The sequence below is a fragment of the Trichosurus vulpecula genome, chromosome 1 (genome assembly GCF_011100635.1).
Source record: "Trichosurus vulpecula isolate mTriVul1 chromosome 1, mTriVul1.pri, whole genome shotgun sequence".
NCBI lineage: Eukaryota > Metazoa > Chordata > Mammalia > Diprotodontia > Phalangeridae > Trichosurus > Trichosurus vulpecula.
In genome coordinates, this window is record NC_050573.1 from 335,222,260 (window position 1) to 335,237,098 (window position 14,839).

At 36.4% G+C, this 14,839-nt stretch overlaps 1 protein-coding gene across 1 annotated transcript in view; it reads left to right on the forward strand.

Moving 5' to 3' along the window:
* Nucleotides 1-14,839, forward strand: part of ZNF622 (zinc finger protein 622) — a 28,374-nt gene that overhangs the window by 6,187 nt on the left and 7,348 nt on the right. The window contains 2 exon segments of the mRNA XM_036739291.1: nucleotides 269-381; nucleotides 10,700-10,843. Coding sequence (XP_036595186.1) covers nucleotides 269-381; nucleotides 10,700-10,843 — 257 coding nt within the window.

Here is a 14,839-nt window from a genome sequence, read left to right on the forward strand (position 1 = left end):
CTTGAATTCACGTCTTCCTAGTTTTCAGGTCAGCTTTCTATCCTTTTTACCGTACTGCTTCTCATGCTATCAAATTGGATGTCCCCTCCCCTCTCTCCCTACCACCCCCCTCCAAAACAAAACAAAACAACAAACCAACAAAAGCTTTGGAGACTTGTGACTACCCTTGGAGAACTGTGTAATTTTGCCATTTTCTATGATAAATGACTAGACTAAATTGTGTGTCTTCTGAAGATTCAAAGTTTTCTTAAAATGTATTCTGTTATAGGAGTAGCTACCCAGATCACAAGGAAGGTGAGGACATTGACATGTCTGAGGAGTTACCTTCAGAAAAGAATTTAGAATATGATGATGAAACCATGGAGCTGATTCTCCCTTCAGGTAAATGAATATTTCCAAAAATTTCTTAATGTCAAATTGGATATCTAACAGACACAGCACCTAAGTAGATTTTCTTTTCTATTCAGGAAAAAAGAAAAACATGATTGTTTTTAAAAGTCACTTGTATTTTATTAACTTCTAAAGCTTGTAGCTCAATTTCCTGGCTTATTTTAAAAGAAAAGACTCACATTTCTTTTATTTCTTTGTTTTATGATGGGGATCCTTTAATATTTCTGTTCTCTTTGTTCTTTTTTTCTTCTGCCTGTCCTTTCTGCTCTTCTATTTATGTCGGCCTTCTTCTTGTTTCTAGAACTGATTATTATGCATAATTTCCCTTCCTTCCCTCTCCAGTCTGGTTCAGTCCAGTGAAACCGCCCTTCCTGTCATCTCCATGCCTCTGCATTGATATTTCCCATACCTGCAGTGCCCTCTCACTTTACCTTTGCCCCTTAGAATCCTTTTGAAACCCAGTTTAAGTGCCACCTTTTACATGAAGCTTTACCTAATTCCCTGCTAGTAGTGCCCTTCCCACTAAAATTAACTTGTATTTAGTTTTTCTGTTTTTCCCTGCAGTATTATGTAGACTCCTTGAGATCATGAATTTTTTGCCTCTTGTCTTTGTTAACTTGGGCACCTGGCATAGTGCCTGGAATGAACAAACAAACGGATATACATATATATATATATATATATAAATATGTGTATATATATATATATATATATATATATATATATATATATATATATATATATATGTATATGTATATATATATATATATATATATAAATATGTGTATATGTACACATACATAAAAGAATTTTGTTTGTTTGAATGTGCTTGTTAAACTCTGAGGGGGTACTGTACCTTGTCGATTGTTATTTCTAGTGCTCTAAACTGTATGCTCTTGAGTGTAGTGTGCAGCTGGGTGGCAGAGTGGACAGAGTGCCAGGCCTGAAGTCAGGAAGGTTCATCTTTCTGAGTTCCAGTGTGGCCTCAGATACATACAAGCTGTGTGACTCTGGCAAGTCGCTTAACCTTCTTTGCCTCTGTTTCCTGTTCTGTAAAATGAGCTGGAGAAGGAAATGGCAAACTCCTCCAGTATCTTTGCCAAGAAAACCTCAGATGGGGTCATGAAGAGACAGAGACGGATAGTATTGAAAATAACTGAGCAACAATAATTTTTTTTAATGAAATTGAACATTGTAAGGTTTTTTAAAAAAAATTTAGGAAATACATTTTTTGACTACTATGTTTAAGGCAGATGTCAAACCATTTAGACCATAGGTTTTTTTTTTTAAACATAACTGCATATTTTGAAAAATAGCTACCATTTTCTTTATTAACTATTAAATCTAACATTTAAGATTATCCTATATACAAAGTAAGAATGCTGGTTCGCACTGGAAATATATAGGTGTACTAAGATGTTTGGGGTTGCTTTAGACTGTTGATATATTTTTTGAGGATGCACATTTCTTTTGTTTCTTGAAGATACATCTGCTTTCTAAGTATTTTTATTGCTTCTAGGAAAAATTTCATCTTAAAATGCCTTTGAAAGATAAGATCTTAGGTCAGGCCTTCTTTTCTAGAAATAGGGGATGGTTCTGTTGGTATGCTAAGAGAAATTTAGCTCTTTCTTTCTAAGGGAGAAAATCAGAAGATAACTATGTGATTACCTTATCTGTTGTTAGTGTGATAATGAGTATGAGTTTATTTCGGGCAGAATTTAAAATGGGAAAATTGTTCAAATCCTATTAGGGACTGATCTTAAAATAGCTTAGACAATGAAAAACCCAATTATAGAAATGAGCTATCCCTTGAAATTTGCCCACATGTTTTTTGGACACTTTTGATATACCAATACCTTTAATGATTTAGTACCTTTCACACAGTGTATTATCAAATTGTGTGATAATGTGAGGCATTGTGATGCAAAGAATCTTGGGTTGAAAAGGAATATTGGGGTTTGTGTTAGAAATAGGCTCTGCTATTTGCCATCTGTGTAACTTGAGATAAGCCAGTGATCTTATGAACTAAAATAGAAACATTTAGTGTTTTAGAGTGAAGATCATTGGCTATGACAAGATATGTTATGTGTGGTTTTTAAATTGGTATTGAATCCTAGACGTTAAGCTGAAAAGGAGCTTGGTGACATTTTAGTCCAATACACATTTTACAGTTGAGGTAGCTGAGGCCTAGAGAGGTTCAGTGACTTGCCCAAGGGCACCTAGGGAGTAAGCAGCAGGGCCAGAATGTGGACCTATCTCCTTTGAGTCCAGATCCAATAACTTTCATTGTACAATCCTCCATTTTATTAAATCAAACAGGTTTATCTCCTAGATGTTTTTAAGTGTATTTGTCAACAAATCAGTAAATTTTACATGTCTTCTACTAAGAATAATTATGATAGCTTTGTCTGTCAGATGAAATCTTTGGCCTGTCATATGATCTAAAAGATCCATCAAAGGCTGTTCAAGGCCATCTTAATCGAAGTGGATGTTTCATACTGGTTGTTACCATCACTTAGATCGTTTTCTCGTCTTTTTTGATGAGGTTCATATAGAGACATTATTTCATATTTAACGTTCTACGGACTGTTGTACAGTAGATAAAATGACTGCTTTTTGTAATCAACTCAGAGTATTTGGATAGAAGCTCATTACTGAAAGCACCTTCAGGTTAATTCCAGTAGTAAACACTTCCAGATTTTTCTATTTTGAAAGCTTTTCATTCTGTGTAAGTTGTGGATTTTGAGTTCAGTATGGAGACATCTATGAGAGATGTTATTCTTCACTATTTAGGGATCAAACTAATATCTGGGTGGGAATGAAGAAATGAATGAAGGAGTATTTGCAAAGTGTGTACTTTGTGTGAAACACTTTTAAGTTCTTGGGATTCAAGACAGTCATTCTAAACTAACAACATTCTTTTTTCTCTTAATTTTTGTCTTCATGAACAAAAATGTATTTTCTTTCCCTCCTTTTCCCTCCCAACTTGAAAAAGAAAGAAAAACAAAACCCTCCTAACAAGTAAACAAAACCAGGCAATACAAATTCCTGTGTTTGCCATGTCAAAAAAAATATAAGTCTCATTCTGTACCAAGTCTTATCAATTCTCTTTCTGGAGGTGGGTAGCCGTTTCATCATTAATCTGTTTAGAATTGTGGTTGGTAATTGCCTTGATCAGAGTTCATAAAATTTAAAGTTATTTGTCTCTTCATTGTTATTATTGTATAAACTGTTCTCTTGGTTCTGTTCACTTCACTCTGCATCAGTTCATAAATGTTTTCCCAGATTTCTCTGAAATCATCCCCTTCATCATTTCTTACTGGGCAATGATAGTCTTCCATTACTTTCATATATGATAATTTGTTCAGTCATTCTTCAGTTGTTAGCTGCCCAGTTTACAGTTCTTTGCCATTACAGAAAGAACTACCACAAATATTTTTGTAAATATGTCCTTTTCCTCTTTGATCTCTTTTGCACATAGGCCTGGTAAAGTTGCTGGTTAGTAACTTTTTTTTTTTTAGTAACAGTTTAGGAACTTTTGGTGCATAGTTCAAAATTACTTTCCAGAATGGCTCGGCCAGTTTATGGTTTCACTGACAGTGCATTAAAATACCTGTTTTTATATACTCTCCAGTATTTGTCATTTGCATTTTTTTCTCACCTTTGTCAATCTAATGGGTATGTGGTCAAACGTCAAGAGTTGCTTTAATTTGCATTTCTCAAATTATTAGTGATTTGAAGCATTTTTCCATATAGCTATTGGTAGCTTGGATTTGGTCCCTTGAGAACCACCAGTTCATATCCGTTTATCATTTGAGGAATGGCTCTTGTAAATTTAAGTCCGTTCCCTCTAGATCTTGAAAATGAGACCTTTATCAGAGAAACTTGGAAAGATTTAAGGGGCTCACAATCTAATGGGGACAGTATGGAAAAATCCCATGGTCCTTACAGTATATCGTATATGCCAAAGTAAATCGTAGTGCAGCTTCTTCAATGTCTTTTCAACTGATAAAAATGGTATTAATTCCTAATTTGATTCTAATGTTCTATTTAATAGTGCTAAGGACTTTAATGGTAAGAACTTCCTTTTCTATGTCTTCAGTGGCTTTAGCTGCGCTACCAACAGAAAAATTTGCCAGCAGAGGGCAACAATTCTGTCTTATTATATATATAACTTCCAGTGCTGGGTTTTTTTTTTTTTGCTTTTTTTACATGCTAACAAACATTTGAGGACTTGTATTTGTAGTGTGGGGATTTGTTGCCCATTAGTTCGTAAAGGCTATTGAGCTTCTAGTATATAATTCTAGCCATTCATCCTGACTTTAGCTATTTCTTAGATGCTAATTTTTTTCAAAATTCGGTGAGATTGTTGCATTTCATCATATAATCATCATTGATCAACTAATCCAGGTTTCCTAAAACTCACCTGTAATTTCTGATGGAAATGGCCTAATCCTGAATCAAATCTGCATTATTCAGCTTCTTTATGAACTTAATTTTTGGTTGAATTCATTTGAATGTCACTTGTAGAGTGCTTTTGGATTCCACTCTTGGAACTCAGTCATTCATGAGCATTGCATGGAGATAAACCATTGGTAGTTACATTTTACAAATCCAGTTGCTTATATCTTTTGTCAGGTTATATTATCTTTGGTTCATTTCATGAACACTCATAGTTTGTCCACTTTAGTGGTCACCCCATGGAAGGCCTTTTAATTTCACTTTTGGACTTTTGCCATTTCATAAACTCCTCTTGGAAGTATTTATTATATTTGACCATTCCACTGGTATATACTTATTGTCATCCTTTATTATTCCTTGGTAAAGTAATGCATGTTATTTTTTCAAAAAATTTTCTGTAAGCTTTTAAATATCATTATTGACAATTCATAATAAGAAAACCCTGTAAACCTCACAATTCAGTAATGTACAGTGGGAATGATTCTCTCAATAGTCTGAGATTGCTACTGGCTATCCTGAAGTATTGTGGTTTTACCAGCTATCTTGCCTTCACCATCTTAGTGTGAAGACCTAAAGATCTTAAAAACTGATGTCAGGCACATGCATGAAAGATGACTGTTCTATTCCACTGGTTCTCCACCCTGTATTATTGCTTTGCTTTCTACATAGGATTCATTTATTCACCTAGTTACTAAATGGTGGTTAGATTTATAAATGGATCTGATTATGGGCCATTTGTTTGCTGTGCTGTGACCTAAAGATGACACAAATGAAGTTGACTTTTAACACGCAGGTAATCAGTGTGAAAATGGGTCTGCTTGAATGAATTTACTTGTTTCTGTATATATTCAGGGTATCAGAAACTTTGCAAAGTGCAGGCTTATGGGAAGGAGTATGTACGTAGTAACACTAGGAGGCTTGTTGAATTGGGTAATCTAGGAGCACTTGTCTCACTTAAAGGAGCCTAACTGTGGCAGTATTGAAAACCAGTAGTAAGTCATCTTTCTTCCTCCCCTTGCTAAATTCAGCTGCTTTTGCAGTAATGTTATCCTGTCACTGGTATAGGATAGCCAGCAGATGGCACTGTGTCTCTTCACTTGGAAAGGCTGGTCTATAAAATCCTATCTTTTGAACCTAAAAGTTGGGTGGTTTTTTGTATTTGCAATTGATCATCCTCTTCAGGAAGGCAAGTTGATGTAGAGTATACACTAATGAGTTAAGGTTATTGACCTGGTAGATGAAATTATTAACAGATCCAAAATATCAATAGTTTCATTTTTGTGATCATAATATACAAATATTTCCTTCTAAGTCATTCAGGAAACAGTAGTGAAATGTCTGCTCTTAGTAAGCACTGAGAGAGAAGTGAAGATAAGTGGGGCGTGGTCTTTGCCCATAAGGAGCTTCAAGGTTGGTAGGGGAGATAAAAAAGTTTCAGAAATGAATTAGCATTATAATTGGGGTCACAATTTTATGTAGATACTTTGTTTAGGAAGTAGTTACTAGTGGTCAAAGGTTGTCTACAACCTCTTTGTCAAGGGTGTGTGTGTGTGTGTGTGTGTGTGCACACGTGCGCGCGAGCCTTCATGTGCATATACTCATATATGTATATCCTCTGATCCAGTGACATTGCCATATTTATGAATTAGATTACTATTGTTCTGTAAAATGTGAAGAAAAAGATGATTTTAAATAGATGTGGAAATTAACTGATTCAGAGTGAAATAAGCAAAACCAGAGCACTATATTTACACTATAACATCAATATAGAAATGAACAATTTTGAGGGCTTTTATAAACTGATGGAGAATAAAATGGGCAGAATTCAGAACCGTCTCTACAATAACGGCATTATAAAAACAACTTTGAAATCTGTAAGCACAATGATCAGTACGATGACTATTTATGATGCTATTGGATTGATGGTGAAACTTATGCTACCCATTGTAGAGAGATGATGGATTTAGGACACAGAATGAGATATGAATTGCTGTATACAGCCATTGAGGGAATTTGTTTTTCTTGAGTATGCATATTACAAGTAGTTTGTTTTTCCTTTCTTTTCTCCCAGTGGTGTAGGAGAAAGGTTTCTATAATTTTTTTTTTACTAGAGAATTGAGAGGAGTGCTAAATATGTGAAATGTTACATGTACTTTCCGATGAGGTCACTCTGTTACTAGTTTTCCCTGTTTTACTTTGTTATAAGAGACCACTCTCAAAGTGCGAGTAATTTGTAAATGTTTATAATGTAAAAATAAATCACATCAACAGAACTTTATAAAAAGATGCAGATGTGAGGAGTTCATTCCAGTAACAAGCATGCACATATGCAAAGGCACAGATGAAGAGAGAGTCCGAATGTATGGAGAATAGCTACTAGGCCAGTTTGAAAGGGAATAGTATGAAATAAACACCAGGAAAGGTAAGCAGGAGCCATTGTGTGTAGGGCTTTAAATACTAGCCCTAGGAGTTTGTATTTTATGTTAGAAGTAATAGTCTGTCAGTGACAGTTTTTTAGTAAGAGAGTGATGTGGTCAAATCTGTGATTTAGGAATATCAATTTGGTCTTTTTTTCTGTTTCCTCATTTTTTTTGGTATTTAGTATTTTGTTTCTCCCCAGTTACATGTAAAAACAATTTTCAACACTTGTTTTTAAAACTTTGAGTTCCAGTTCTCTCCTTTCCTCCCCCTCCCCCCCATCGAGAAGGCAAGCAATTTGACACAAGCCATACGTATGTAGTCATACAAAACATATCCGTAATAGTCATGTTATGAAAGAAAACAGACAAGAGAAACATGAAAGTTTAAAAAAAAAACATACTTCGTCTGTATTCAGACACCAGAAAAGAGCTGCTATAAATATTTTTGGACATATAGGTCCTTTTTCTCGTTTTTTTTATCTCTTTTGGGATACAGGCCTAGTAGTGGTAGTGGTAGGTCAAAGGGTAACCCCGATTTTATAGCCCTTTGGGCATAGTTCCAAATTGCTTCACAGAATGGTTGAATCAGTTTACAACTCCACCAACATTGCATTAAGGTCTCATTTTCCCCACATCTCCTCCAACATTTGTCATTTACCTTTTCTATCCTATTTGACAGTCTAACAGGTATAGTACGTCAGAATTGTTTTAATTTTCATTTCTGTAGTCACTAGTGAGTTAGAATATTTTTTCATATGGCTGTAGATAGCGTTCATCTTCATCTAAAAACTGATTATGTCTTTTGATCATTTGTCAATTGGGGAATGGCTCTTATTTTTATAAATTCGATTCTGTTCTCTATGTATGTTTTAGAAGTGAGACTTTTACCAGAGAAACTTACTTCAAAATTTTTTTTCATAGTAACTATTGTTAATTGTACTTCCCTCTATTCTATTCCCCCCAACCTCATTTATTCTATTCTCTCCTTTCACCCTGTCCCTCCGCAAAAGTGTTTTCCTTCTGACTATTCCCTCACCCAATCTGCCCTCCCTTCTGTTCCCCACCTCCCGGGCCCCATCCCCTTCCCCCTGACTTTCCTGTAGGGTAAGATAGATTTCTGTACCCAGTTGCATGTGTATGTTATAGGAATATCAATTTGGAAGTCATGTGGATGGATGATATGAGAAGTGATGAGGATTTTATGAGTGGAGAGAAAGGGACAGATCTGAGACACTTGGTAGAGCTACAGTCGACAATGACTGGATAAGAGTGTGAAGGAAAGGGAAGAATTAAGAAAGACTGATATTGTAGGTAGCCCTGTGACCAGAAGAAATCATCAAAATAATACGTTTTGATCAGGCTCTGAAAGCTGTGCCATTTGCTTTTTGAACATTATACCTTGACCAGTTCAGCTATTAGATCTTTAGAAAGCCCAGCCCAATAGCAATAGTATAGGACTGGATGATCATGAAATCTCCTTGGTCTATTTCTTTCTTGATAGTCACATCTAAAATTTCTAGCCAGTAAGAGTGAAAACAGGTGTTTTAAGGCATTGGTGCAGAGGAATGAAAGCCTGTTTGTGAAGTTTGTAAAAAATTTAAATATATTTTAATAAATTATTTTCAAAGTCAGAATATTGATGGAATAGAAATATATTGATTCACTATACTAATGATTCACTGTTTAATGACCTGGTTATGATCACCTGAGCAAACTTAGTACATCCTGACAAAACATCGGAAGTGAAAAACCACAGCATACAGCCCTGGGATTTCCTGCTAGAGCCTTCTTCAGGCTTCATTTCATATCAATTATATCTTAAGATCTTACAGCTTTGCTGTTTAACCCTTTTCTTGCCTCTGTAGCTATATCTCAGTGAAATATACTTCCCTGCTTATTGTCATCAAAAGACTAAATGTTTGCTTTGTGTTGGGGTTAAGAGTTCAGTGATGATATTTTTAAAAAAATAAATATCTCAGTTTAACATTTAATTGAGCATCTGTCTTCAGGCCACTATGCTGTGTGCTCAAAGTGCTAATATTATGAATATTGCCATCAAAAATCTATTAAGTACCTACTATGTGCCAAATATAAACTAATCCCTTCCTTCTTATCATCTAGTCCATCTATATGACTATGATTCACCAAAACAATCAGCGTATTCTTGCCTATATTTTGGTGGTAAGCAAGTTGTTTTTCCTAGTTCCTCCCACTGTACACAGTTATCTTAAACTGATATATCAAATGTTTTATTATATTTTATTTAACTGATTTTAAATTGTTTTAGCATGGTTTCTTCAACAAATATCCATATTTTAGATTCTCAGTGGAGTGAATACAACATTATGTGAGCAATTGGTATAAGCATTGCTGTTATTCCTCAGATTTCTTTTTTCAAGTTGTAGGGCTTGTTGTTGGGTTGCATGTTACTTGGCCTATCAGACTAATGATGAGTGCCTGCACATATTTAGGACTCTTTTTGATTTGTGGTTTGAGAGCTGGCAGGTCATGTAGCCCAACCTCCTCATTTTACAGATGAGGAAATTTAGGCCCAGGCTGGTAAGTGATTTGCTCAAGGTTACATTGAATGGAAGCTTCATATTTGTAGGATTTGAACCCAGGTCTTCTAACTTAAGTCAGTGGGTGGGTCTTCTCCCCCCAACCCCTCCATCCCAACCACACTTGCCATAGGGTTGTCATTTTGTTTATTCTGTGACCTTTTCATGTGCTTGAACAAGTTTATCTTGGAATTTATCTTGGGAAATTTATCTTAAAAAACCAATTTTTGGAAAAGTGATATGTTCACAGTTTGAATAGATTTTTTTTTTAAGTAAGTACAATGTATAGTGAAAGTGGGAGAATTCCATACTACTCAGTCATCTTCCTTTATCTAGTTCAGTGTTTCTATTATTTAGGAAGGGATAGAGAAAATGAAATAGGAAAAAGCAAAGAGTTGATTTTCCATTGTTGATACTGGCTGTAGGCTTAGTAACTGAATGTTTTCTTAATGCTTCTTTTTCCATCTTTAAAATAAGGCACTAATCTACCTGCCTCTTTCCCATTTCCTTGGAATTTCATTAGGTTTAATTGGTTAGTGGCTGTGGAAGTTTTTGAAATAGGTATCATATACATTAATGGCTGCTATTTTTCTCATTTATTCAATGGCTTCTGGTACTAGGTTTTGGGTATATGTTGTTTACTATTATTTACAAAAACATCCATTCTTCGGCTTTCTGAGATCTTACTTTTATTTTGTGCTCTTGTAACTCCTTTATTCAGCAGGTAGAACTCTATGCCTTTACCATCCATATAGGCTTCAGAGCTTGACTTGTCTAGGCTTTGCTCCATAGCTTTGTGCTGTATCATTCCAAGAGACTGTTTTGTTGTCCACAGCCCTGGGATTATAAAGTGTTCTTCTTAATCAACAGGTGCCAGAGTCGGCCATCGCTCCTTGATGAGGTACTACAAACAACGATTTGGTTTGTCAAGAGCTGTTACTATTGCCAGAAATCAGAAAGCAGTGGGCAGGGTGCTGCAGCAATACAGAGCCCTGGGATGGACTGGGGGTACAGGTATGTGTAGTAGTGAAATCTGAAAAACTTGCAAAGGACTCTTATTTCTGGGGAGGGTCATTGGTTAATTCTTCTCATGATATGATGCTAGAGTTTCCCTAGGGAAAACTTATCTTCTCAGTATCAACAGCATCCTTTTTAGGCCAGGTACATTAAAGGCCAGCAAAGAGTGTTTTATTTTGGGGAAGAATTATCCTCAGCCCCGACAGGATTAAGGACAGGAGGAAGGCTTGACTCCAGCCTTTCATAGTGCATTTTTGGTACCAGACATTGCAAAAAACTCTCTTCCATGCGTAACCAGATGTTTAATATATTTCAATGCAATATATTGCTTTACGTCCTGTAGAGACTATTATTAGTTGTCCTCCACGTACTTCCTTTGCACAAGGAAAAATGGTTCTATAGACAGGCCACACTGTACCTTTAATCCTAGCTAGCTGTCTCTTAAGTGTCAATTATTGATTGAACCAATATACTGGTTCTTTCCCAGGTAAGAAATTGGAATTCTTAGTGTAACACATCATGCTTTGAAGAAATAACTTAAACCATATATCTGAGTCAGTGTAAATATCTGAATGAGTGGTATTGCCTTTATATCCATATTACTGAAGACACAGATTATGATAGAAACAACTTTATTCAGCACAGTGGAGGTCAAATGAGTTTCGTTTATAGATGAATCTCAGTTCGAGAGGTCCCTTACTCTGTTTCTTGGCAGTAACAAACTGAATAGCGGCTCCTTAATTTTAAAACCCTAGTCTCCCTGTTCTTAGGGCAGAGGGGCTTTTAATTCATAAAGTCTGGTAAGAAGGGCCTCTAACCTGGTTTCCATCTGTGAAGTCGATTGAGATTGAAACACAGAGTAAGACAGTTTGGCAGCCGCCTCCTTCTTTATAGATAGAGAGATGACCTTGGAAAGGAACACCAGATAGCAGATCAGAGGACCTGGGTTAAGACCCATCTTTGTCATTTATTAGCTGTGCAGCTGTGGGTGAATCACTGAAACTGCAAATCTTCAGGTTCTTATTTGTAAAGTGGGGATAACTAAACATAACACCAGATTGCTAGGGTTCCTGTGAGAATCTGAGATACAATGTACATACAAAAAATGTATAAATCATAAAGCCACCATAGAATCATTGGTTAATCTTATCATTCAGAAGCATATGAGTGACTTCTAGCAAGATGGCTTACTAAGCACCCCTTCCCAACTTCAAAACAGAAAGTAATGTAGCAAATTAAATAAAAGAACAAAAACAAAACAAATGGTGGAGAGGAAAGAACTAGTCCCAGAGAAAATCAGACTGGGATGTGGGGTGGTGGAGGGCTGGAAAAATTGCATAAACAACCAAAAATAGTCCCCAGGACAGTGAATCTGTACTGCAGAATTTTATTTTTGTTTTTTAAAAGCAATGCTAAGACCTAAAAAGGTATACTGTAGCATCAAGAGGACCCCAGAAATAATAGAGCATATGTTCCATCATGCTCTAGAAGAGCAAAATAAGACTGTGGAAGAAACCACAAAGGAAATTAAGAATTCTTTTGAAAGATTTAGATAGTTGAGAACAAGTAGAAAATGTCTCTAAAATAGTAGACTTTGAAAATCTTGATTGACCTCAGTATATTCTCAGAATAAAACCAAAAGGCAGTAAGATTGAAAGAACACTTAAGATCTCTGCAAAGCCAAAGCAACGTACCTTGAGGACAGAATTATTGGTCTTCTAGGAAAATATGAAATTAAAAGCCATACTATACTATAATACTATAACAGAAGAAATCCTAAAGTACTGATTAATAGCATTGCTAAAAGATAGTGGCCCCCAGGTCCAACTCAGTCAGAAAGATTGTGGGTCAGACTCTGGAAGTTCAATAAACAACCAGTCTTGGAAGTCCCTTTAGCCAGGCCAAATCTTCTGAGTTGTTCCTTGTCTGTGAGTAATGAAAGAAAGGGGTAGAATATGATAATCCAGAATATAAATGAAATTGGCTTGCTCAGCATACTATAACAAATCCTGCAAAACTGAGCTTTAACCATCAATGGAGAAAATGGGTTTTCAGCAAAGGGAAAATATATTTATCATCTCACTAAATAAACTAGACAGTCAGGGCATTCGGCAAGTAATCCATCAATCAAAAGAAATGTTTAAAAAGTTAAACAAGGTCATTTAGCATGAAAAGACCAAGTAGCTAAATCAGTGTTTACATTGATTTATATTGACTGATAGAACAGCACGAGTATTTATGAGGGAAGCTCACAATGGGAGCTTGGACAAAAGTGTACTAGTAGAGGACAGAGGACTTAGAGGAAAGAATAAAATTACTATTTCTTGGAATACCCTTGGAAGATCATTCACAGTCAGATAGGGCTGATACAGGACATCCAGAGGCACACTCATCTCTGGTCTTCATAAAGAAGGGGAGGGTGGTTTTCTTTTAGCTGTCTGAATTTGTCTGTAAATCTTTAAGAGGACATTTTGTGCTATCCCCTAAAAGGGAAATCCTTCTACAGGTTGAAAAGAGTCAGGAAGAGGAAACAGCAAGGACCTTAGAGATCTTCTAGTTCAGTCCCCTGAGATCCAGAGCGGTGGGTAGGAGCTCTGTCTCCAGGGATTGCAGCACAATTCATCCCTCGTGCCCTGATTCTGGATCTAAAGCTTCTTGTATGATGCTGCCTCCTTAATTAATATCCCTGGGAACGGGATCTTAATATCTCAAGTTCAGAGAGGATGTCATTATTGGAAAGGGGGAGTCTAGGTGGGCAGGTGGTGTTTATAATCTGAGATCACATGCTTAGCTAGGCTGAATAAAGAAGTCAAAACCATGGTCTTAGAAGCCTCACCTTGGTTGCATCATTGAGAAAATGACATTTGAGTGCACAATCAGTGATCAGTCCTAGAGTACCCTGCAAGGGGGGACAAGTAGGAAAGAGGAGGAGCGTTTCTTGGATTGAATACTGTGAGTGAACGGCTTTCAAACAGAAGAGGTGACGTGTAACCTCTGAATCTGGGCAAGGGAAGGATTGAAAAAGGGGGTGATGATGATAGCTAGCATTCATATGGAGCTTTCAGGTTGGCAAAGCACTCTGCACATTTTTTTCTTGTCCTGCCAAAAACTCTGTAAGGTAGATGTTCTTATTGTTACCATTTTACAGATGAGGAAACAAGTATGAGAGATGTTAAGTGACTTACCCTGGGACACACAGCTAATAAATATCCGAGGCAAGACTTTTACCCAGGTCTCCCTGACTCCAAGATCCCTGTTTTAACCACTGTGTCTACCTACTGGCTCAGAGGATAACAATAAAAAGTGCATTCAGGGCGTCCACACTGGAAAGAAGTGTCCTGTGAGAGGAAATTGCATCGAATTGGTAAAGGCAAAACTGCAGGGACCCTAGTGCTGGTTTTAAAGGTGGAAAATGTAACAGTTTTTATGGAAAATAGCCTTTAATATTATAGTCTTGATTGCAAATGAAATAGACTTGCCCATGAAATATCAGGATGGATCACAACACAGAACTGTCTATTGCTATATGCAAGAAACCCATATAAAACATAAAGGCACATGAAGAGTTAAAATGAAGAGCAAGGGTAAAAGTTGTTATGCTCCCTTTTTGGATTTACCTGAATGGTCATTCATGACTTCAGATAAGGCAGTATAAAAATGGAAGAATAGGTACTGTCAAGAGTTACAAATATGAAACGATTTTATGCTTAAAGGCCGTTTGCTATAATGAAACAGTATTGTTAGATGTATACTGAAGCAGCTAGGTGATGCAGTGGAAAGATCTCTGGGCCTGGAGTCAGGAAGATCCTGAGTCAGATCTGGCCTTAGACATTTACCAGCTGTGTGGTCCTGGGCAAGTTGCTTAACCTCTGTTTGCCTCAGTTTCCTCATCTGTAAAATGGGAATGATAATAAAATAGCACCTGCCTCCCAGGGTTGTTGTGAAGATCAAATGAGGTAATCGTCGCAATGTGCTTAGCACAGTGTCTGACAC